Source organism: Syngnathoides biaculeatus, chromosome 3, assembly GCF_019802595.1.
Source record: "Syngnathoides biaculeatus isolate LvHL_M chromosome 3, ASM1980259v1, whole genome shotgun sequence".
NCBI classification, from domain to species: Eukaryota; Metazoa; Chordata; class Actinopteri; order Syngnathiformes; family Syngnathidae; genus Syngnathoides; species Syngnathoides biaculeatus.
Window position 1 is genome coordinate 14,382,188 of NC_084642.1, and position 23,894 is coordinate 14,406,081.

At 42.3% G+C, this 23,894-nt stretch overlaps 1 protein-coding gene across 2 annotated transcripts in view; it reads left to right on the forward strand.

Moving 5' to 3' along the window:
* Nucleotides 1-23,894, forward strand: part of tln2a (talin 2a) — a 104,188-nt gene that overhangs the window by 26,950 nt on the left and 53,344 nt on the right. The window contains exons 2-7 of one of the 2 annotated variants that reach the window (XM_061814475.1): nucleotides 4,016-4,060; nucleotides 17,503-17,664; nucleotides 18,401-18,498; nucleotides 19,951-20,080; nucleotides 21,398-21,550; nucleotides 21,737-21,879. In XM_061814475.1, coding sequence (XP_061670459.1) covers nucleotides 17,529-17,664; nucleotides 18,401-18,498; nucleotides 19,951-20,080; nucleotides 21,398-21,550; nucleotides 21,737-21,879 — 660 coding nt within the window. In that variant the 5' untranslated portion in view covers nucleotides 4,016-4,060; nucleotides 17,503-17,528. The remainder of the gene's footprint in view (nucleotides 1-4,015; nucleotides 4,061-17,502; nucleotides 17,665-18,400; nucleotides 18,499-19,950; nucleotides 20,081-21,397; nucleotides 21,551-21,736; nucleotides 21,880-23,894) is intronic. The other variant, XM_061814476.1, reaches the window with a different exon arrangement.

Consider the following 23,894-nt stretch of genomic DNA (forward strand, 5'->3'; position numbering starts at 1 on the left):
TAGCTCCTACTTTTATTGAAATTTAATTAAACTTAACATTTTCCTTTTGGATGCAAACTCTCAGGAATTCAAAATGTCTATTAAGTTTCTCAAGATAAGGTCGTTCTCTCTCGCTCTCTCGGCTTCTTTCTCGGTCTCTCTCTCTCTCTCTCTCTCTCTCTCGCTCTCTCGGTCTCTCTCTCTCTATTATGTGTAAGGCTCACATTGATTTTGCTGAAGGCAAAAAAAAAAGTGAGCGGGATTAATGTTTCTCCATTACAATATATTTTGCACTTTGTTTTTTTTTTTTTTGCTTTCATGAGGCTTTGATCTTCAGAACACAATCCTTTGAGGCTTCTTATGCAGTTGGCATATTAATGAGTCTCGCATACTAATATATACTTTAAATTGAAAAAAAAAGTCATATTCAGGCTTTGTTCATATAAGTTCTGCTTTACTTTTGTAATGTTTTGTGTCTTTATTCCCATAACATTCCCATAACCTGTTTTACTGTCATAGTATTCTGATACAAATAATATTACAGCTTTAAGCATGTTAAATACCAACCATTTTTCTCATTATATTATTACTGTATTTTCATTTTATAAACAAAATGACTTTAAATTGGTGATTTTCGTTTGGTGTCTTACTCTCGTAATAAGTTCCCTTTTTTTCTGGTTATATTACAACAACCTTGTCAAAGAATAATGTTCTGAATTTTCTTGTGATAGGACAACTTTTCTGTTAAATTTGATCTTTGTACTCTATCCATCCCTCCATTTTCTTCACCGCTTATCCTTACGAGGGTCACGGGCAGTGCTGGAGCCTATCCCAGCTGTCAACGGGCAGGAGGTGGAGGACACACTGAACTGGTTGCCAGCCAATCGCAGAACACATCGAGACAAACTGCCACACTCACAATCACACCAAGGGGCAAATTTTAGAGTGTCCAATTAATGTTGCATGTTTTTGGAATTTGGGAGGGAGTACCCGGAGGAAACCCACGCAGGCACGGGGAGAACATGCAACCTCCACACAGGCGGGTCCGGGATTGAACCCGGGACCTCAAAACTGTGAGGCCAACGCTTTACCAGCTGCTCCACTGTGCCACACTTTGTACTCTAATATTACAAATGTATAATGTAATAATCACAAATTATTAACTATCAGGGGTTTATTTAAAAAATGTACAGTATTTTTTAAAAAAAATGATTTTTTTTTTTCCCTTTTAATGTCATAATTATATTTACCGGGCACGGCGACTGACTGGTCAGCACATCCGCCTCACAGTTCTGAGGACACAGGTTCAAATCTGGCTTTGCACGTTCTCCCCGTGCCTCCTTGGGTTTTCTGCAGGTGGTCTGGTTTCCTGGCACATCCCAAAAACCTGAAAGGGAGGTTGTTTTGAAGACGCTAAATTGCCCATAGGTGTGAATGTGAGTGCGATTGGTCGTCTGGTTCTATGTTCCCAGTGATAGACAGGCGACCAGTTCAGGGTGTACCCCGCCTCTCGCCCAGACTCAGCTGAGATCGGCTCCAGCGCAACCACAAAACCTAGTGTGTATAACTGGTATGGAAAATGAATGGATGGGCTCTTCCTGGGAATGTACTGGAAATTTTCCATCCCTTGCAACCCTACACCATGTCCAATAAAAATGTCACACTACTAATATGCGCTAAAACACATTTTTGCCCCATTGAATCATCAGTGTGTAGCAGTTACACACACACTCACACACATTCTCCAACATCATCGCCAGCTGACTCTCCTGTGTGCAGCGCAACCTAAAAAAGTGGCTGTAGGAAACGTGAGCCCACTTCCTGTGAGTAAGTGACGCCACGGGTCGTGGCGCACGGTTACCCGGGCCCAGTGGAGAGGAGGCAGGCGAGTTTAGCGGTTACCGGCATGATTATCATCGCACGCAGCGGTTCTTCTCTGACCCTCCGTAATTTGATTTAGAGGCGTTGCCAGATGAGACCGTGCATCCTGAAATCAAAAAAAAAAAAGAATTCCCCCGCGTGCGTTGGAAAACAAACGAGCGCCGCCGTGTGCCGCCTTGCATCGTTGATCACACCGGCGGTTTTCATTTTTCCTTCATCGGATCACCTTGAGCGCGTTGCTCTCTCGTCCTCCGTCTGTGTGCAGCATGTTTGTCACCGACGACAACCCCACATCATTAACAACCAGGTGGATATTCCAGTTGCTCGAGTCCTCGCGCCGCTGCGCTACATGACTAAACACCAAAAATCCCTCCTCTGACAAAGTCGACCATAAAATATCAACACATTTTCATTAACAACGATATAGTTGCTTAACAGAAAGGTACAGTTTTTTTTTTTATAGCAGTCACTGGTGTGGTTACTGTAAAAAGATATTTTCATTCAAATATTCCCACATTTGTTTGTTCACATATACACTTTTACTGTACCTGGTTTTGATGTAAAATTACAATCCTACATCAGTTTCTGCAGCATTATGATAGATAGATTCAAAACGTAATTGTAATTAAATAGTCACATTCAATACAATTCATTGCAATATTAGGAGATGGAGAGTAACTGTGTTTTTCTAAATGTACCGAAATTCCCGGCCTACAGAGCGCACCTGGTTATTAGCCTCACCCAGTACATTTGTAAAGGAAAATACCATTTGGTACATACATACGCTGCAGCTGTTTAAAAGTGGCATGTGCCCACATTGAAACACGACATATTTACAAGGAAAGATGGTACACAGCGAGTTTAACGCTAACCCTACCGCCGCGCTAACAGGGCCGGTTTAAAAATACCTGCCGGTAAAAATCACTGAGACACGGCAGTAACATGCTAGCGCATCGCTAACAGGGCCGGACCGGTAAAAGTCACTTCCTTGGCACATACATTCCACCGGTCTCACGCTTACCTTTTCCGCTCGAATGGCCCCTTGCGGCCGTCAGAAAAAAATGCATGAAATAACCACATCACCCCATAAATCACAGGGTTGAAAGTGTGTGGGAAAAAAAGTCGCGGCTGATAGAGCTGAAATTACGGTAATAACTTGAGATAAGCAATACATTAATTTCCTCTCTAGGTGCGTTGAAAATTAAAATGACATACGTTATAAGGGCGGCAGGGTGGATCAGCTGGTAAAGCCTTGGCCTCACAGTTCTGAGGACCCGGGTTCGATACCGGCACTGCCTGTGTAGAGTTTGCTTCTTCTCCCCATGTCTGCGTGGGTTTTCTCCGGGGACTCCGGTTTCCTCCCACATCCCAAAAACATGCAACATTAATTGGATACTCTCTAAATTGCCCCTAGATGTAATTGTGAGTGTGGCTGTTTGTCTCTACGTGCCCTGCAATTGGCTGGCAACCAGTTCAGGGTGTACCCTGCATCCTGTCCGTTGACAGGTGGGATTGGCTCGAGCACTCCCCGCGACGGTTGTGAGGATAAGCGGCTAAGAAATGGATGGATATACTTTTTTAATTATTAATACAGTACAACACAAAACCCCCCCTTTTTTTTTTTTTTTTTTTTAGCTTTTCCGGCCGTATTGGAGCCAGCATGCTTGCATCAGTTTAGTTTGGAAGCACTCGACAATGAACAAACATTCCCAGATCTGCACATTCTTGAAGAAAGTGTTCCAGAAAGAGCGGAAGCCTGATGAACACCATATTTTCTTCAATTTTGGCAATACATATGTGTGGTCAACCCCCCCCCCCCTCCTCCATTTTTTTTCACACACATTGTCAAACACCAGTCCATGAATGGCTGATGTATCACACGAGGAGGTGAAGGCAGAACAATGTCAGTGTGTAGCCCGTATGAAGCTGTTTATTTTCATTGTGCCCTTTAGTCCAATATCGCACAATTAACTCAATTACACTCGACTGTATTGGCGCCAACACATTTTTATAGCCAGTGATAACGGCTTTCCTCGGTTAAACAGCTGTTAATCTTCATTGTGACTTCACTGAATCATTTGGATTCCAGTTGCACATTTAACAGGTGGCCGTATGCGAGTGAATGTCTCATAATGTGCACTTTTTGTCATTTCAGCTGTGAAGATCAGCACACACATCAAGAAGGAAGTTCAGCGATAAGGTAGGTTTCGCCCATTGGCAAGTGTCATCACTACAGGTGGTGTGCCGTTAACACATGAAGGGTGAAGAAGCCCATTTTTTAATGTTTTTAAGCTTTAAAGGTAAAAAAAAGCCCTTTTTGTCATTATCTGAGGGTTGTCATGGGAACAGGAAGCGAATTGATGTGAATTAAAGTTCTCATTCAGTGAAACTACTGCTTGAATGTCACCACTTTTTTTTTAATGCAGTGGACATGCAAATGATTGCTCCAGCCCGTTCTGGCACAAAAAGAGTTGTCTGTGAGGAAAAGTGCATCAAGTAACTTATGTAACTAGTTGCATTATTTTGTTTTAGCTTCTTTTTGGCTCTTTCGGACGATCCATCCATTATTAACCATTATCGGGTCGTGGGGGAAGTAGCTTCAGCAGGGATACCCAGACTTCCCTTTCCCCAGCCACTTCTTCCAGATCTTCCGCAGGGATCCTGAGGCGTTCCCAAGCCAGCTGAGAGACATACTCTCTCCAGCGTGTCCTGGGTCGTCCTCGGGGTGTCTTTCCGGTGGGACATACCCGGAACACCTCACCAGGGAGGCGTCCGGGAGGCATCCGGATCAGATACCCAGCAATCTCAATACAGAGGAGCAGTCGCTCAACACTGAGCCCCTCCCGGATGATTCTGTCCACAAAAGTTATAAACAAAATCGATGACAAAGGGGCAGCCTTGGCGGAGTCCAACTCTCACCGAATACGAGTCCGACTTATTGTCGGCAATGCGGACCAAACTCTGACAGCAGTCGTACAGGGACCGCACAGCTCGTTCCAGGGGGTTCGGTACCCCATACTCCAGAAAAAACGCCCACAGGACTTCCCGAGGTACACAGTCAAATGCCTTCTCCAAGTCCACAAAACGCATGTAAACTGGTTGGGCGAACGCCCATGCACCCTTTCAGACTCCTTTTTTTTTTTTTTTTTTGCAAAAAGCGACACGGGTGACCGGCGTGGGTGGGCAAGGCATGCACTTCGTGTTATTGCATTATTCAGTATCCATACATCCATTTATTTCCTTTGCCGTTTATCCTCACGAGGGTTGCGATAGTGCTGGATCCTATCCCAGCTGTCATTGGGGAGGAGGCGGGGTACACCCTGAATTGGTCGCCAAACGCTCGCGTAACATGATGTTGTGCTTTCGCATTTGTCCTCATCAGGGTCAGAGGTGAACTGGAAACTATGCCAGCTGGTGATAGGTGGGGGTACACTCTTTAGCGACTTCCATCCAATCACAGGTCATTTAGATAAACAACAGTTACATTTATAAGTACGGGGAAATTTAGTCCAGTTAACCTACCGTACATCTTTTTTCTGATGTGGGACGAACCCTTTGCACGAAAACATGCAAAGCTGAGAGTCGAAGTCTGAATTTTACAAATGTGAGGCTGAAGTGAAAACTGCTATTTGACCTTACTGCTTCACATTATTTATTATGGATAAGCACATTAGCTCTTTGAAATCCTAATTCAAGTAGCGTCACAGCACATATCGCATTAGAATATGCAATATATGCAATAATAGTGAACCTAGCGTGCATGCTTTTGGAATATTGAGAGGAAGCCGGAGTAAAGCTGGGCAATTACTTTGAGAACATGCTAACGCCACACAGGAAGAGGCCTGTAATTTACATCATAGGTATACCTCACTAGGTGACCAAATACTTCATTCCACCATAATTTGCTAATACATTCTTTAAAAATCTGATATTTTGTCTCTCATAGTTGAGGTCTACCCATGTAAAATTAAAAGCATCTAATTTTTAGTGCAATCGGTGGCTGACTAAATATTTTTTTTTTTTTTTTTGCCCCACTGTAGTTCCTGTTTGATTAAATCAGTGTATGACAAAGTCAGACAAGACCGTCGTCTTGAGTTCAGAGTAAACAATGGTGGTCAAATAGAGCATTGTACACGTTTCGTGAAGATAGGTCGTGACTTGTGTAGGCGTAAAAGGAAAGCTTGGAGAAGTATTAATATATAGTATGAATATTATTGAGAGTAGCTGATTTTACTTCTAACATTTAAATTAAAAAAAAAAAAATTTGATTGTAAAAATGTGAAGATCTCATTCCGTGACGTCATTCTTTCATAAGATGACTCTGCAAGGGGCTTTTTTTTTTTTTTTTTACAGGCCATTTAAGCGGCGGCATCTGGCGTTCCATTAGCGCATCTCTGTTTTGCAGTGCTTTTAATGAGCTGGTGTAACACGAGTTTGTCCCCTGTCGACTTCGCTGCGTGGTCACTCCCCATCAAAATGTGAGCCCGGAGCACTCAGGAATGGTTGAACGTTTTTTGATGTGACCCTCCATGTTGAAAATGCTGACACAGGCTTTTTTCCCCTATATTTTTTTTTTGTGCCCTGCTCTTGAATGTCTGACAAGGACTTAATTAGGGTTTGATGTTCCATGATGGGATTCTTCAGTGTTCTCACATGGGGTTCATTATTTTAAACACTTTTAGTGTAACAGCCCTTTTCTATTGATGCACTTTACAGTGCAACCTTAACATTAAAAAATAAATCCCTAATATGCCACAATTTGGAACCTTGCAGAAAAGTCCAATGCAAATTCTCCAAATCTTGCAAGTTCGCTGAGTGCCCATTTGGTGTTAAACGATGTTTTTGTAGTCAATGCTAAGGTGATAATAGAAAAAAAAAGAGTACCACAGATGCATTATTTGTGTTGAGGATGCTCATGGAAAAGTACAGAGAAGGTCAGAAGGAACTACATTGTGTCTTTGTAGACCTAGAGAAGGCCTATGATAGAGTACCAAGAGAGGAACTGTGGTACTGCATACACAAGTCTGGTGTGTCAGAGAAACATGTAAGAATAGTGCAGGTCATGTATGAGGACAGCAGAACAGTGGTGAGATGTGCCGTACGTGTGTCAGAAGAATTTAAGGTGGAGCTGGGACTGCATCAGGGATCCGCGCTGAGCCCCTTCCTGTTTGCGGTAGTAATTGATAGGCTGACTGATGAGGTTAATCTGGACTCCCCTTGGACCATGATGTTCGCAGATGATATTGTGAAACACGTGATTGCCAATTAATTGACCTTGAGCCACAGCTCGTTGCCGAGTGGTAAAGTCGACGAGTTGGCTCGAGCCGCCTGGTGTGTCCAGGTGTGTGTGTGTGGTGTGTGTGTGTGTGAAAGTTTAATGGCCATTTGATATGATGCACGATTAGACACAATTCCTTTATTGTCTCTATGCAGGCTTTAATTTGCCTTTTTGGGGGGGGTTTCCCAACTGTTTTTGAATTGTGTGTGTGATTGCTCAACTGTTCTTGTATTGTGTGTATGTGACTAAGTCCCTTCGCACACCGAGTGGCATGACCAAATGTGACCCAACTGGACACTCGCAAACCAATTACAGTCGACGACGAACCGGCACACACCTAGCTAAGCTTGAAACTGTTTCCCGTAGTTTGCTTTAAGGGAAACAACGTTATGATGCTCCACGTACAGGATAATAATGTATGGTGTTATTATTATTTCTTTATTGAACTATGACAAAACTGGTTCACTGGGGAACTGTGGAAACATAATTACACAAAAAGACCAAAGAGTTGAGATATTTGAAAGGCGGTTGGCAATTATTTCCCCCCCATTCATCTATTTCATGACAGAGACTCTCCACACTTTGCTTTTTCACCCACAGGCACAACTACACATTGGCAAAAATAGTCATTTATAATTAAACGTCTGTTTCATCCGTGCCATTTATTATTTCAAATCAAGCATCATTTTCTTATGTAAAGCAGTAATTCCTTGAAGTTTTTCTTCCCACCAATGAAGAAATTCCTCCGGTTCCTGATGGACAAGCTCACGCTGAAGCCGTAAGACTTGCTCACTGGGAGCAATTACCAGTGTTGCTGGACACTGTGACGAAAGATAGGCCGGCGGATCGAGTAACCGTCTGACTTTTGAGACTATCCTCGGCTGTGACGCGATGACGCGAACATGACGGGGTATGGCAGGCTCACATTTGGTGAATCACCTGCTCCTGCATGTTCTGTCGAAGACTAAGGGACGAGGTTTGGCCTTGGTGGTCTTGCCCATATGGCTCCCATGGATGTCCTGAAGCCTTTGCTTACAAGGAAACCTGGAAAAGTGTTATCATGTGACTCCAAGTGGAAGAGTACTTACACATTGCCAATTTTATAGGCTGTCATGGACACTTTTTTTGCGGGCGTCTTATATTATTTGGACCTATAAAATTGTCTTTCAGCAGGTATTCTACCTCGCCATGAATGTTTTCTCCAAATAGCCAATTTTTGGGTGGAAGTACAAAGTACTCAATCCGCATGTTGTCATTCACTTCACTGCAAGCTCGCCACATATCCATTCTTCCACTTCACTGATACTCTCTTTTCTCCAAATATATACATGGAGGAACGTAGTCATTTAAAAAAAAAAAAAAATTATAGTAGTGTTTCTAAATACCGTAATTTCCAGCCTACAAGTGGCGACTTTTTTCACATGCTTTCAACCCTGCGGTTTATGCGGTGATGCAGCTAATTTGTGCATTTTTTCTAACGGCCGCAAGGGGGCACTTAAGCGAAAAAGGTAAGAATGAGACCAGTGGAATATGTGTGCCGAGGAAGTGCCTTTTACCGGCCCTGTTAGGACTGTGCTAGCGTCAGCACTTTGCTAGCGTGTTGCTGCTGCGTTACTGGAGTGTCTGTGATATTTACCAATAAGTTTTATTTTGACCGGCCCCGTTAGCGTTAAACTCTCTGTGTACCGTCTTTCTTTGCGCTAGCGTGTTACTGCCGTGTCTCAGTGATTTTTACCGGTATGTTTTTTGAACGAGCCCTGTTAGCGTGGCGCCAGCGTTAGCGTTACCACGGCACTAGCGTTAGCATTAAACTCTGTGTACCGTCTTTCTTTGCAAATATGTCGTGTTTGAATGTGGGTTTCAACGTGGGTACTTGCGGCTTTTTGCACAGCTGCGGCATATGTATGTACCAAATGGTATTTCCTTTACAAATGTACTTGGTGAGGCTTAGAACCAGGTGCGCTCTGTAGGCCGGGAATTATGATAGCACCATTATCCCGACTGCTTGCCGAGGACTGCAATAAACATCCGTATTGCGACATATATGACTTTCTAAATACAATTCAAAGAGCTCTCGTTAAATCTGGCAGCAGCGACTAAATGGATCGGGCTAAATCTGTGTCTGACAGCCAGTCATTGTTGGCCTTTATCTAAACCTAACAATGTCAGCATTAAGATAAATCACTATTATTATGCAGGTTTTACTTCTGGGGGACGTGGCAACTGTTATTGATTTCTATTATAAGTGCCTTGAGGAAAGAAAAGGCAATTTTGTTCATTTTTAGAATTCCACGGCCTCTTATGGTAGCAACCCGGCTCCACATTTCCATTTCCAATGTTCGTCCTTCTACTCTCTTTCCCCCCCATTCATTCAAGCGTCATTTACCATTGGTTGCGCTACCTTTTGCGAGCAAAGCGGAACAAAATAGTGTGACGTTCCTTGAGCGGCGCACTTGACATGATTTGTTGTCTATCTTCATGTGCACGTTTGAAGGTCACTCCCAAAAGTCAACAGAGGGGCACAATAATTTGTTTGTTTTGTGACTTATTCTCAGGCTGACCTATATACGTGACGTGAGAATTCCCCATATGTCCACATATAAAAACCTGCAGCAAAGACTGACTGGTTTACTTGCTGAAACAACACTGACCTGAAAAATGTATAAATGCATTTATTGTCTCCGCTTCCCACTGTGCAGGGGGACATCTGTCCCATTTTCTATTCTATTGAAAAATATAATTTCACATTTTTATCCATTGAATACAGTAAATGTGTTTATGTTCAGACCTTTTGTAAAATATACTCTGTAGCCGGTTTTAAGGTACCTAAGCTCCTTGCTCTCCGAGTCTGAATTTCACAATATAGATATGACTGCACAAACAGATGTTTACATTGTGTTTATGACTGGGAAAACATATTGATTATATTACCCATAATATGTTAATGGATTGACATATTAGGTGTGCATATAGTATGAATTCACATACATATTTACTATATATGTGGCTGGACAGAATTTGAACACTTTGGGGATGTGAATGGGCTCACAGTTGGGTATGTATGACAATTGACAGATTTTTACATATATGCGACGAGCCAAACAGACTTTGTACAGTGGGACCCTGATAGAATGGATTAATAGGGGCGGGGGTGGGATCATCCAATATAGCCAATTGTCTGTTACATTACAACACTTTTTTTTTTTGGAAGGCCTTATTAACTTATACTACTACTGTACAGTACAAAAGTGTAGTTTGGTGTTTGCATATACAGTGCCTTGTGAAAGTATTCGGCCCCCTTGAACTTTTCAACCTTTCGCCACATTTCAGGCTTCAAACATGAAGATGTAAAATTTTCATTTTTTTTTTTGTCAAGAATCAGATACAAGTGGGACACAATCATGAAATGGAACACAATTTATTGGATATTTTATAATTTTTTAACAAATAAAAACCTGAAGAGTGGGGCGTTCAATATTATTTGACCCCTTTACTTTCAGTGCAACAAACTCACTCCAGACGTTCAGTGAGGATCTCTGAATGATCGAATGTTGACTGATGATGATAAATAGAATCCACCTCTGTGTAATCAAGTCTCCGTTTAAATGCCCCTGCTCTGTGATAGTCTCAGGGTTCTGTTTTGAGTGCAGAGAGCATCGTTAAGACCAAGGGACACAAGGCACTGTAGAGGTCTGTAGGTAGAGTTCTTTACATATACAGGTCTCTCATTGCGCTATGAGTCTATGTACATTCGATACAGTAAATCCATCTTGACATGGGTGCCTCTTCAGTGCCCCACTTGCAATATGTCTTCCACGTAGGCACGGGCGTCACATCTTCTGAAATTGGTTGGGGTCTGTGACCCGGAAATATGTTCGTCCCATTCTCTGCCTGCATTGTGCCACAGGACCATCAAAATACTATGGGCAATTCTGGAACTAACAGACTTTGTCAATGACAGTGAAAAATTGAAATTGAAATATACAGTAATTCAGCGCCAGCGGCCCATTTTTTTCCCCAATGTCCATTATGTCCCAGGTCCGTTTTTTCGAGGGTCGACTGTACAGTCTGCCCCAGCTGACCTTTGTTTCATTGGTTGTTTACAATGCTTGTGTATATAAATCGACATTTTGTGACATGTTGGTATGTGAAGGGACATCCATATGTTTAGGGACAGACGGATTTCAAGGTGCTTGTCGATTATCAGATGTTCCTTTTGGTTAAAATGTGTCCTAAAGATGTGTTGCAGTTGAATTGAAATCTCAAGCAGATTTCCTCCCCGGGGTTGAAAGGTTCCGCTGATTCGATCTCCTGTCGTTCTCAGTGAAACGATGAGGAAGAAAGCGCTTGGATGCTTGTGAATGTTCAAGCTGTGTTAGTTCAGAGGGAGTCTTTTCGAACTGTTTTGCCTGCTGTGTGGAACTCCAAGTGAGGATGGCCAGCAAAGTCACACCATATTACCATAGAACAAACCGTATCTGAGGAATGTTTTATATTTCGACGAGTCTTAAAATAGGTGTCCAGTGATACGGCTCTATTAGCAGAGTCAAAATGAAATTCAAGCGTGAAAGGATGCTGTGAATTGGTGCCAGGTCAAACATTAAACAGGAGCAAGATGTCAGTGCTTGACTGGGGAAAAAAAGATATAATATTGATAGTAATAAATGAAAGTTGGCTCTTTAAAGTTGCAGCCTACTCCAGCCTCATGAACCCGAACTGTGCGTGGGATGAAGACTGGAGAAGAAGCCTCCTGTTTATATTGTATCGGCACACGCTAGAATAGATCTGCCTCATTCTTGTCAGGTTTTGTGCACACAAATGTGCTCGATGGGACCAAAATGTTTCTGATCCCATTTGAACAGAACAGAACATAAATTGTGTATAAAACAAGGCATGGACTGGAAAAACTGACATTGTGTATTTGTGAATGGAAATAGTTTGTCACGATGAGGACCAGATTGACAATTGTCCAGGCGTGTCAAAATATTTTTTTTCAACTTTTAACATTGTAGTTACTGTTTCCCTCAGGGGACCGTTATTTCTGCGAAACCATAAACATTTTTAAGTGCCTCATCATATTTACACATGGAATTTATGAACTCGTTTTGGAATCAGAAATAAAGGGAAATTGGTTTTTGTACTATTGTTGATATGTTATAACACAAAAATGCTTGCACTATGGCAAATTTATCATTTGTATGACAGTTTGGAATCTGTGTACGTATTATAGCAAAAATCATGGAAGTTGATACATATAATTTTCCTCCGCGGGCCACATAAAATCATGGGCTGGATCTCGCCCACGGGCCTTGTGTTTGACACCTGGTCTCAACTATTGGTGTATGTGAATGGACAGGCAGACATTTACATTATTGGTCTGTGCATGGAAATGTGTATTTTTTTTTCTTTCATGCATGTAAATGTACAGAGAGGTGATGTTTTAGAACGTGTATAAGTGAATGGACACAGAGTTGTTACATTTTGATGTATACGTATGAATGAACTGAAAGACGTTTAAAAAGAGGTCACGATTTATCACGCCAGGTGTTAAATGAATCATTTCTTGTGCACGTGGCTTTGTTTCTGCAACATCAAACTAGTCACCATGAAACCATTTGCTGTAATTTTTCCGTCTCCTTTAAAATTGAATTGTGATGGCACATCCCGATGAAAAATGATTAAACGGCGAGTTCTTATCGCTCTCTCGCTCTCTCTCACGGCCAAGTGGGCGTTACTTGAGACCAGTGACAATGTGCTGCACATCTGCTCTCTGGAAACATGGAGTTGTTACACGGTAAACGAACTTAGTGGACAACCAGACGAGGCAGATGGGCTCGTTATTAGGGTGCTCCAGCATGGTTCATTTGCTCAAACAATGTTAGCTGCATGCCACTCGCCAAATATTGACTTGATGCTTTCTGGCCCAGGACTGTTGTAGATTGGCTTGCTGACTTGCGGACTACGCTATTATTGGATTAGAGGCCATATTACAGTTATAAGGTCTGGACTTTCCCCAGCAGGCTCTGCTCTGCATCTTTGATCTATCGAACAATGGCTGCATGCTCCTCCTTTCCGTCTCGGGTTACGTGTCAGGACGCTGCCTGATAAAAAGGGAATTTGGTGCATGTGAGTAAAATCCTGTTGCATTGAAACTGGACTGCGACTACAAAAATGACATTAGTTGACTTTGCTTATTTAATTTTTATACAGCATTTGTGTAGGTATTATGTAAATGGAGTCTGTGATGGTCCACAATCATTTCCACCGGCTGCTTGGTTGGCATGGTGCTCTTAAAATAAAATAAAATAAAATAAAATAATTACAACCACATAACTTACTCTGCTAGCTTGATGCTAACAAATCAAGGGAAACGGCACAACGCATCTGCATCTACATACCAGTATTATCACTTTATAAGCGTCAGATATTTGGACACATATGGTGCAGCAACACACGTAGACAAACTAGTCATGGGAGTATTTATCATCTGCAAAAAAAGACTAATTACAGTTGCTTACTTAAGAGTAATTGTGAAACTTTTATTAATTTTCCATCTCTGGGAAGATATGCTCCACCATGTGGCCAAGTCACACCAGGAGGAGCCAAAATGAAGACTGTTTATTTCTTTGCATTCTATTGAGTTATTACTGTATGTTTTTGTAAAGTAGAGTGCTAGTTAAAAACTGGAAAGGCATTCATGGCATTTTCATTTATTTTTGGAGTAAAATAAGTTTTGAGATACAATTGTTTTCATTTACAAACATGGTCACGAAATGAATTACTCATATCTCAAGGCCACTTTATTTAATATATTTTTCAAGAATCAAGAATTTTTCCTTACCTTTTTAAAAATACCACAAACTATTAACCCAGAGCACTTCAAACATATGAAATGGCTGACAGTAGAGCAAAATGACTGCTCAGCAGAGCAAAAACATTGGCGGCCAAGGTTCTACGTAACCTCTGCAAACAACCTTGGCTAAAATTTGCTCTTCCCCAATACATCCATCCATCCATTTTCTTAGCCGCTTATCCTCACAAGGGTCACGGGGAGTGCCGGAGCCTTCCTCAATACATAAATATTTAAATATGTATTAATTCAACTTGTTTCCTTCCATTAACCAATTACTATTTTCCTATTAGCAGGTGCTTTGGTGTGAAAGACTACAAAAATATGACCCAAATAGCTCAGAATATGTTCCCTTGACAAGTACGGTGACTTTGTAAATAGCAAATCGCAGATAGCCGTGTTTTCATTGTATTTAAATTTTTTTTGACAAGTTCTGCAACTTACTGATGCACCATTATAAGTAGAAAAAAACATGTTCCATTGTTGTAACAGAATACATTAACCCTGCTGCAATCGCACAGTAAAATCATTGTCTTTATTACCCATGGGTTTGGCCTTGCCTTAAAATAAAGGCAGCAGGAATGTGAGGCTGCAGCAGATCAACCAGTGTAGGTGTCACTGGTGAACTGGGAAAGGAACGAGGCTTTGTGCTTGTGTATGATGACATGGGAAGAGCCCTGCTGTTTCCAATTAATCTTCAGTTATTAATTGTCCTGTCCTGGCATGTGAGCTTTAAAAAGATGTATGAGGGCCGGATGCGGCAGCCGTGTTCAAATATACCACATTTTTGTGATGTCAAAAAAAAAAAAAAAAAAAACTAAAATTTTTTTGCACTAATCTGATAAATAAAGAATAGGAATAAAAATAAATATTTTTGAGCGGGAAGCAAAAAGTTGTGCTCACCTGTGCAAGCACATGATTTAAATTTTAAGTCGCACCTCCCTAAAATTTTATATACCATAATTTCCAGCCTACAGAGCGCACTTGATTATAAGCCTCACCCAATACATGTGTAAAAGAAAAAAAATAGCATTTAGTACATAAGTACATAAGCCGCACTTGTGGAAAATCTACAAGTGCCCACATTGAAACCCACATTGAAACACAAGATACTTACAAAGAAAGACGGTGCACAGAGTTTTCAAAGTTTTAATACCTTAGCTTAGCTTAACATAGCAACAACATGGTAGCACAAACAGGGCTGGTAAAAAAACAAACAAACAAAAAAAAAAACATGTCAGTAAAAAAAAAAAAACAGCCGCGGCAGCTACACGCTTGTGCGGCGCTAATGCTAGCACGGTCCCAAAGCTAGCACGGCACTAACAGGGTCAGTTAAAAAAAAAAACATACCGGTAAAAATCACTGAGACACGGCAGTAACACAGCAGCAATGTGCTGGCACAGCATTAACACTAGCGCATCGCTAACAGGCCCGGTTATAATAAGACATACCGGTAAAAGTCACTTCCTCGGCACATATATTCCACCGGTCTCACTCTTAACTTTTCCGCTGAGTGCCTCCTTGCAGACGTGAGAAAAAAAAAATGGACAAATTAGCTGCATCACCGCATAAGCCGCAGAGTTGAAAGCGTGTGGGGGAAAAAAGTCGCGGCTTATAGGCTGGAAATTACAGTATTTATCTCACAAGACCCTGGCATTTGAACAGGATTGTGTAGGGTTTTTATATCCATTGTCCACACATAAGGTCAACATCTGTCTGTGCAATATCATAAATATGTCAATACCCGTTTGTCCATTCTCATACACGTAATGGGAATGTCCATCTATTCACATAATGTAAGCATCTCTCTTGTCCGTGTGGGTGTCGAAGCCCATCCCTCAGTGTTGTGGCCCACCTTTATTGTTTGGAACGTGACGTACTCGCGCACGCAAACACCGACCGATCTTCAGCTCCAGTTCCATGTTAGATGGCCTGGCGTTCCGAGCGAGGAGCGGCGCCTTCTCCCCTGGGTGCGAACACACATCACATAGGACGCAAATTCTCCACGTGTGAGTCAGGGTCAGGAGCCAGACGGGCCAGAAGAGAACCCTGCCTGTGTCTCTTCCTGTGTGGCTGGTCCAGACTGACCTTTTAACTCTGACCTCCGACACAGAGGAGCACTGTGCCTCTTCAATGGTATCCAAACAGGAGAGAAATATCGAAAATAGTCTCAATTACATGGCATGATATCTGGAAAGGGATGTTTTTTTCTTTTCTGAATTTGTCAGCGGGATAGCATTTTCTTGGGTTCTGCGTGATGGAAGATTTGAGCAGATTCATTGAGAAATGTATTTATGTGGTATCTGCTCAATACCAATTCTTACCACGACTGTGCTAAGAGAGTATCTGTCTATCCATCCATCCATCCATCCATCCATCCATTCATTCATTCATTCATTGTCTACAGCTTCTCTGTGTCAGGTCGCGGGCGTAGTAGCTTCAGCAGGGATACCCAGACTTCCCTTCCCCCGGCCACTTCTTCCACCTCTTCCGGAGGAATCCCGAGGCGTTCCCAGGCCAGCCGAGAGACGTAGTCTCTCCAGCGTGTCCTGGGTCGTCCCCGGGGTCTCTTTCCGGTGGGACATGCCCAGAACACCTCACCATGGAGGTGTCCAGGAAGTATCCGGATCAGATGCCCCAGCCATTTCATCTGGCTGACATTCCATGTCCCTAGAGCTAGTTTCTGTAGCCGGGGATCGGATCGCCAAGGTTCTCACCTTTGGCCACCAACCAGCTCACATGGCACCCGACCCCGATGGCCCCTCTCACAGATAGTGAGCCCATGCGAAGGCCACCAGTCGCTTGCCTTCAAGCCCCACCTCCAGGCCTGATTCCAGAGGGGGACCCCAGTGACCCACGTCCGGGCAAGGGAAACCAAGATCCAACATTTTTACTCTTCATAGGGGTTTTAGAGTTGTACTTTGTATGGCCTCTCAACTAGTACCTTATTGCCATGGGTAACCCTACCAGGAGCATGAAGCCCCAGACAACAACGGGAGGCATCTGGATCAGATGCCCCAGCCACTTCATCTGGCTCCTCTCAATGCGGAGGAGCAGCGACTCGACATCGAGCCCCTCCTGGATGACCGAGCTTCTCACTCTATCTCTAAGGGAGACAAAGTACAACTCCAAAACCCCTATCAATCAATACAAAAATTGGATAGTGGCTTCCCTTGTCCGGACACGGGTCACCAGGGCCCCCCTCTGGAGCCAGGCCTGGAGGTGGGGCTCGAAGGCGAGCGTCTGTTGACCGGGCCTGCACCCATGGGGCTCGGCCGGGCACAGCCCGAAAGGGTAGTAAGGTTCCCCCTTGCCATGGGCTCACCACCTTTGAGTTGGGTGCAATGTGAACTGGGCTTGGCGATTCGATCCCCGGCTACAGAAACTAGCTAAGAGAATAGCTTTTTTTTGGTCTTTTGTTTTTCCCGTCACTGTTCGGAAGTGTCACAATGGCCTCACGCTGCACAAATTAGCAAATTCTTTCACACCATTCCCTTCCTGCTCGTCGACACAGGTGTTGCTGCAGCCCCGCAGGTCAAGATGGTGGTGCTGTCGCTGAAAATCTGCGTCCGCCACTGCAATGTTGTGAAGACCATGCAGTTCGAGCCGTCCACGGCCGTCTACGACGCCTGCAGGATCATACGCGAGAGAGTTCCCGAGGCGCAGACTGGACAGGGTGAGAACACGAGAACCGGGATGTCGCCTGACATGGGAGAAAAGTATTGGGACACCTATTTCATGTTTACAAATTGAAATTATTTTTTTCGGTCCATTCATTAAGAACGTTTGTGTGGTTAAAATTTCGCAATCTCAAGTCTATTTGTGTTCATGCCAAATATGTTTGGTGGGATTTAATTCTGCACCAAAATACCGTATTTCCCGCACTATAAGTCGCACCTAAAAGCCTTTAATTTTCTCGAAAGTCGACGGTGCGCTTTATAATCCGGTGCGCCTTATATATGGATCAATTTTGAGCCTTTAGTGCAACTCCATCTAATGGATGCATAACGTAACCCCAGCATCTACTGTAGCGTCTATTCTACGCGCCTTATAATCCGGTGCGCCTTATATACGGAAAAAAGACTTAAAATAAGCCGTTCATTGAAGGTGTGCCTTATAATGCGCTGCGCCTTGTAGTGCGGAAAATACGGTAGTCCAAACATGGGTTTAGGGACTTTTCTTTGTGCACCTGGAAGAGAAAAAGGACCTTACACAAAGGTACAAAGTTTTAAGTATGCTGGATTATTGTCCAAAAGTCTTGATGAGATGGAAAATTACGATTCTGGTAGAACTCAGAGGCCTCGCAATGACCCTTTTTGGTCGATTTAAAATGTGCGTCTCACTACTTTCGTCCTCACGTTTTCATCTAGTTGTTTGGTGCCAAGATTAAAATGATCACGTTTGTGCTCTAGCTTCGGATTATGGTCTGTTCCTGTCTGACGAAGATCCCAGAAAAGGCATCTGGCTGGAGGCTGGCAGGACACTGGACTACTACATGCTACGCAATGGGGTAGGTATTCTAGGTTATATACAGAATGTTATTTTTTTTTTAGTTTTTTTTTTTTTTTTTTTTTTAACAAAACAGAAAAGTGCTGTAGAGGAAAGTTTACTACTTTGGAACAAAAAATAAAATAAAATGATTGGGAAAACGGGTTGAAAACTGCTGCTGGCAATATCTTATCTACCTTGAGCATTTTCAATAGTTTAAGTCAAGCAACCGGTAGCATTGTTGTTTTAACGCTAAAATGTCATTATTGTCTGTGAATTTTCTAGTTAATTGTTTAAAAAATACATTTGAAAAAAATATCCAAGCACATAATTTTATTTTGATGATGTCAAACTATAGGCACTAACTTTAATTCCTGAACAGCAAAAAAAATGCTCGAGGTTCAAAATGGTAAAATTTCAAGCGCTCACTGAAATTGAAAGAGTCCGCATTAAAGCACTTGTTGATGCCGGATGCTCTGTTCTGTTTTTATGACAATTGGGCTAATAAACTTGTCAAGCGCTGTATTTGTATTTGCAAGTTAAGATTGATGCTAATATCTGGTATAACTTGACTAGGGGTTCAACTGGTTTAACTATACTACAACGCTTTTTTTCTAGTATTATTGAGATGCACAGGGATATATATGATATATTTGTTGCTAAAACAACAAATCTGAGAAATGTTTGCACAGTTCTCCACCTATCTTGTGATGGCTTCCATTCAAAGTCCATCCATTTTCTTCGCCGCTTATCCTCACAAGGGTCGCGCGGGGTGCTGGGGCTCATCCCAGCTATCAACGGGCAGGAGGCGGCGCACACCCTGAATTGGCAATCACAATCACACCAAGGGGCAATTTAGAGTGTTCAATTAATGTTGCATGTTTTTGGGATGTGGGAGGAAACCAGAGTCCCCGGAGAAAACCCACGCAGGCACGGGGACAACATGCAAAAACTCCATGCAGGCGGGTCCGGGATCAAACCAGGGACTGTGAGGCCAAGGCTTTCCAGCTGCGCCACTGTGCCGTCCCCATTCATAGTCAATAATTGGGGAAAAAAATGACTAAAATTACGAATTCCTTCACAAACTTAAACTTGAATTTAAAAGTTACCCCCTGTTGTCCCCTCCCCAAGATTCTATGATACTTGCCATCCCCTGTGCTCTAAATCCTTTCTTCTCTTCCAATGCGCCAAAGGTAGAATGCATGACTGTGACCAATTCTCCTGCACCGAATCTCCACACTTTGTAATCGGGCCGAAAAGGAAACAGTGGCCTGTGATAGGCAGGCGCTAAATTCTCTTTTTGTGCTTCCTATTCGCTCATCTCGGGCTCTGCTAAAACCTGGACCCATTTGATCTTTTTTTTTTCCCCCCCCCCCCCTGCAGGCAAATTCAGTCTCGCTGTGTGCTTCCTCTCTCATTCATTTCACTTCTCCCTCTCCTCTCTCTTTGTATTTGCTATTGTTTAACATTGCAGGATATTCTCGAATACAAGAAGAAACAGAGGCCTCAGAAAATCAAAATGCTGGATGGGGCTGTAAAAACCATCATGGTGGATGACTCCAAAACAGTCGGGGAGCTGCTTGTGACCATATGCAGTAGAATAGGTATGACTTGATACACAAGGACGCTTTTCTCTACACGATACTGACACTTTTCCAATGGCTGAACCAGGTATCAGATACCCTGCTCTGGTGGGTGGGCGTGGGTGCTGACAGATGTTTTCCGAAGGGTCACGGTAGAAGTATTAATCACATGGGATGTGCTGGGTAATGTTTCCAGCTGGCAAAAAAAAAAAAAAAAATCCTTGTCAACAGGAAATGGCAGGTGGTAGCCTGAAAACGACACTTTTTTTCCCTGCCAAGGGCATACTGGCTAGTGCTTGAGCACCGCTTTGTGTGTCTCTGTGCACGCCCCTGACACGATCAAACCACGTGGCTGGCATTAACCGCTACTGATTGTTCACTAGTCAAGCAAATGCAACTTTTAACAATAGTCAAGATCATATTAATAATAATAATAGACCCATGGAAAGTTTTATTTTTGGAAGATACATGACTGGAGATAACAAACACACTTTAATGTCAACTTACCCCGTTTCTTAGCTTTTGATGCTGCAATTACACTCTTGTCTTTCCTTTTTTTTCCTTGGTCTCCTCTCAAATAAAATGCCTTTAACAAGACGTAAATGCAGTAGATTTCTGTTTTTCTCCATTGTTGTTGTTTTTGGGTTGCGGCGATTGCTGTGTTCAATACGGCGTGGTTTTCAGAGTTTCACGCGGTACGATTTTCAAGTTGAAAACCGATGACAAATGTATCAATTCAATTACAATATTTTATTATGTGAGTTTTGTTTATCATTTTTTTATTTTTGTAAATATGCAGTTTTCTCTATTCCACTGCACTTGGTGTCCACATCGGGGTCACCAACTTTCTTGAAACTGATTGCTAAATCTTGGGTACTTATTAATGCAAAGTGCTACTAATTTGACACACACTTTTGAAATAACACATTTTCTGAAATGACCTTTAATTTTATTATTAATAATTAATGATAATGCTTATGAAGATGATTTTACACAACAATGATCTAACAAGGTAGAAAATGTCAATTTCGCCACTTTATTTCTAAAAATCAGTACCCAAAGGAAGCTCGAGAAAGCGTGAGAACTTTCAAACTTCACACAGAAAGGAAGACGATCGAACCCTTAACCTCAGAAATGTGAGGAAGACGTGCTTAGCGTGTTTGCCGTGCTGCCCGCCGAAACAAATATTTTATTTATTTATTTATTTTACTGTCAGCGAAGGGTGTTTGCATGACTGCACAAAAAGGAATAAAAACAATAGAAGGTCATGTAATTGTAAGACAGTAATCAAATCTAGTTCCACATCTAAACTCCATCAATCCCTTTGTTTACCTGCAGGCATCACCAACTATGAGGAGTATTCTCTGATCCAGGAGACGCTGGAGGAAAAGAAAGAGGATGGGATGGGAACGCTGAAGAAGGATAGAACGCTGCTGCGTGACGAGAGGAAGATGGAGAAGCTCAAAGCCAAATTGCACACTGACGACGACCGTGAGTTCCTCCAATGTTGTTCTTCCTGTATGTTTGAGATTTTGCAAATCCTTCATTTAGGAGCTATCATAGAATCTTTAGTCACAAGAGGATGAAGTGACCAGGGAAGGCTTCCTGTGCACCCACAAACAAAAAAATCTACTCTACCTCAACTGCACATCTCTGACTCAATTCTGCATTTGCCAGTCAACTGGCTGGACCACAGCAGGACATTCAGGGAGCAAGGCGTGGAGGAGAGCGAGACGCTCCTGCTGCGACGGAAGTTCTTCTACTCGGACCAAAATGTAGACTCCAGAGACCCGGTCCAGCTCAACCTTCTTTATGTGCAGGTCTGACCCACATCCAGAATATCATCCGAGTACATTGTTTTTTTGTTTGTTTGTTTGTTTGTTTGAATCCCCCACGTGGCAGTTCTGTAAAAGAAATATTGTTCCAAACTGCGTCTTCCTGGCATCTTAAATTACCGTAATTCCCGGCCTACAGAGCTCACCTGGTTATAAGCCTCACCCAGTCCATTTGTAAAGGAAATGCCATTTGGTACATACATATACCGCACCTGTGTAAAAGCCGCAAGTGCCCACATTGAAACACGAGATATTTACAAAGAAAGACGGTACACAGAGAGTTTAACGCTAGCTCCACTGCGCTAATACTAACGCTAGCACCGCCGCGCTAAAGGGGGCCGGTTGAAAAAAAAACATACCGGTGAAAATCACAGACACGGCGGTAACACGCTAGCGCAGCGCGAACAGGGCCAGACTGGTAAAAGTCACTTCTTCGGCACATATATTCCACCGGTCTCACTCTTACCTTTTCCGGTCGAGTGCCCCGTTGCAGCCGTTAGAAAAAAAATGCACAAATTAGCCGCATCACCGCATAGACCGCAGTGTTGAAAGCCTGTGAAAAGTCGCGGCTTATAGGCTGGAAATTACATATGTAGTCTGAATTTATTTAGATTTCTTTTGCATTTGTTAACTTATTTCACACCTCACGATGGAAATGTAAAAATTTTGAGAAAAATGTCTGATCTAGGTTTTATCATGACAACAGTTTTGATGTGGGATAGATGAATACATTTTTTTTAATTCATTTATTGTAATTTAGGGTAACTGAAAAGTCAACAAGCGTTACAGAATGGAGCTTGTTCAACTTTGTAGGTTCTGCTGTAGCTGATTGTCAGTCATTTTAACTCAAACAATGACCTCAATTTCCAATCCGTGGTTGATCATGGGCAAAAATTAAAGTGCAGCACTATATTAAGCCTAAAATAGGGACAGAAAAGTAGAAATGATTCTTTATTAAATGGTGAATCGTCTATTCACTTCCGTAGAAAAGATTTAGATAGTTGCAGTGGATCTCAAAGTGGAATGTGAACCAAGGTGGCCAGAACTTGATCCAGGGGGCGAGGTCATGGAGTACCTTGCACTTTATCAGCTGGATCTTGTAAGAAGCTGAGAACAGTGAGTAATGGGGGGGCAACGGTCTGGTTCTGCTTAGAAGTCTCTTTGCAAAATCGCTGCAAGTGATTAAATGCGGGTTGACTCACTTTTAAAAAGTGGATGAGGTCATATTTAAGAAATCCAGTGGTGAAGTTTTAGAAGAAGTCTTTCCTCGTGGCCATCAATCATAGGAGGGGATGATAGTCGTTTTGGATTATTACAAATCAATGGCATAACGTGGCATCTCTTAAATATATTTTTTAAAAAAAGGGATACAAAGAGAATTCTGAAATGAACTGAACCTCCCTCCATTACATCAGCAAATTACAACCTTATGATTTCTCCAAAATACAAGCATCTGAACATGTTCAACAGGATCCATGTGATATTTCGATTTTAAACAAATGTACAATCTCAGACAAATCAGAATTAAAAAGAATGCCTTGGCATGATATGATAACCAAGACATTTGGAAATCGAAGCTTTTGTATCTCTGGAAATGCCACGTTGTTCCCCGATAAATTTGTTTCATACTTGTATGATGGTTAAGAAAATCAAGATATTACTTAAAAATGTGACTGCGTGAAATAAACGCCGTGTACAACCTAGGTCAAATGTGGATAAAACTTTAAGGTCACTGAATGATTGCAGGTGTGGACAGATAGCACATACCAGATAGCTTGACATGCAGATACGAATAAATGGGAATGGGCAAAGAACAAATCCTTGAGGGACTCCAGACTCGAAGAAAGTACCAAGTGTATTATTTGAATGGAAGGTAGACCAAATGTATCACTAATCGGTAACATGTCTGCCTCATTGATGTTCTCCTTGTGAATACTGTGGCTTCCTTCCATGTTCCAAAACATCCATTTTGCAGTAATTGAACATTTTAAATTGTTAAT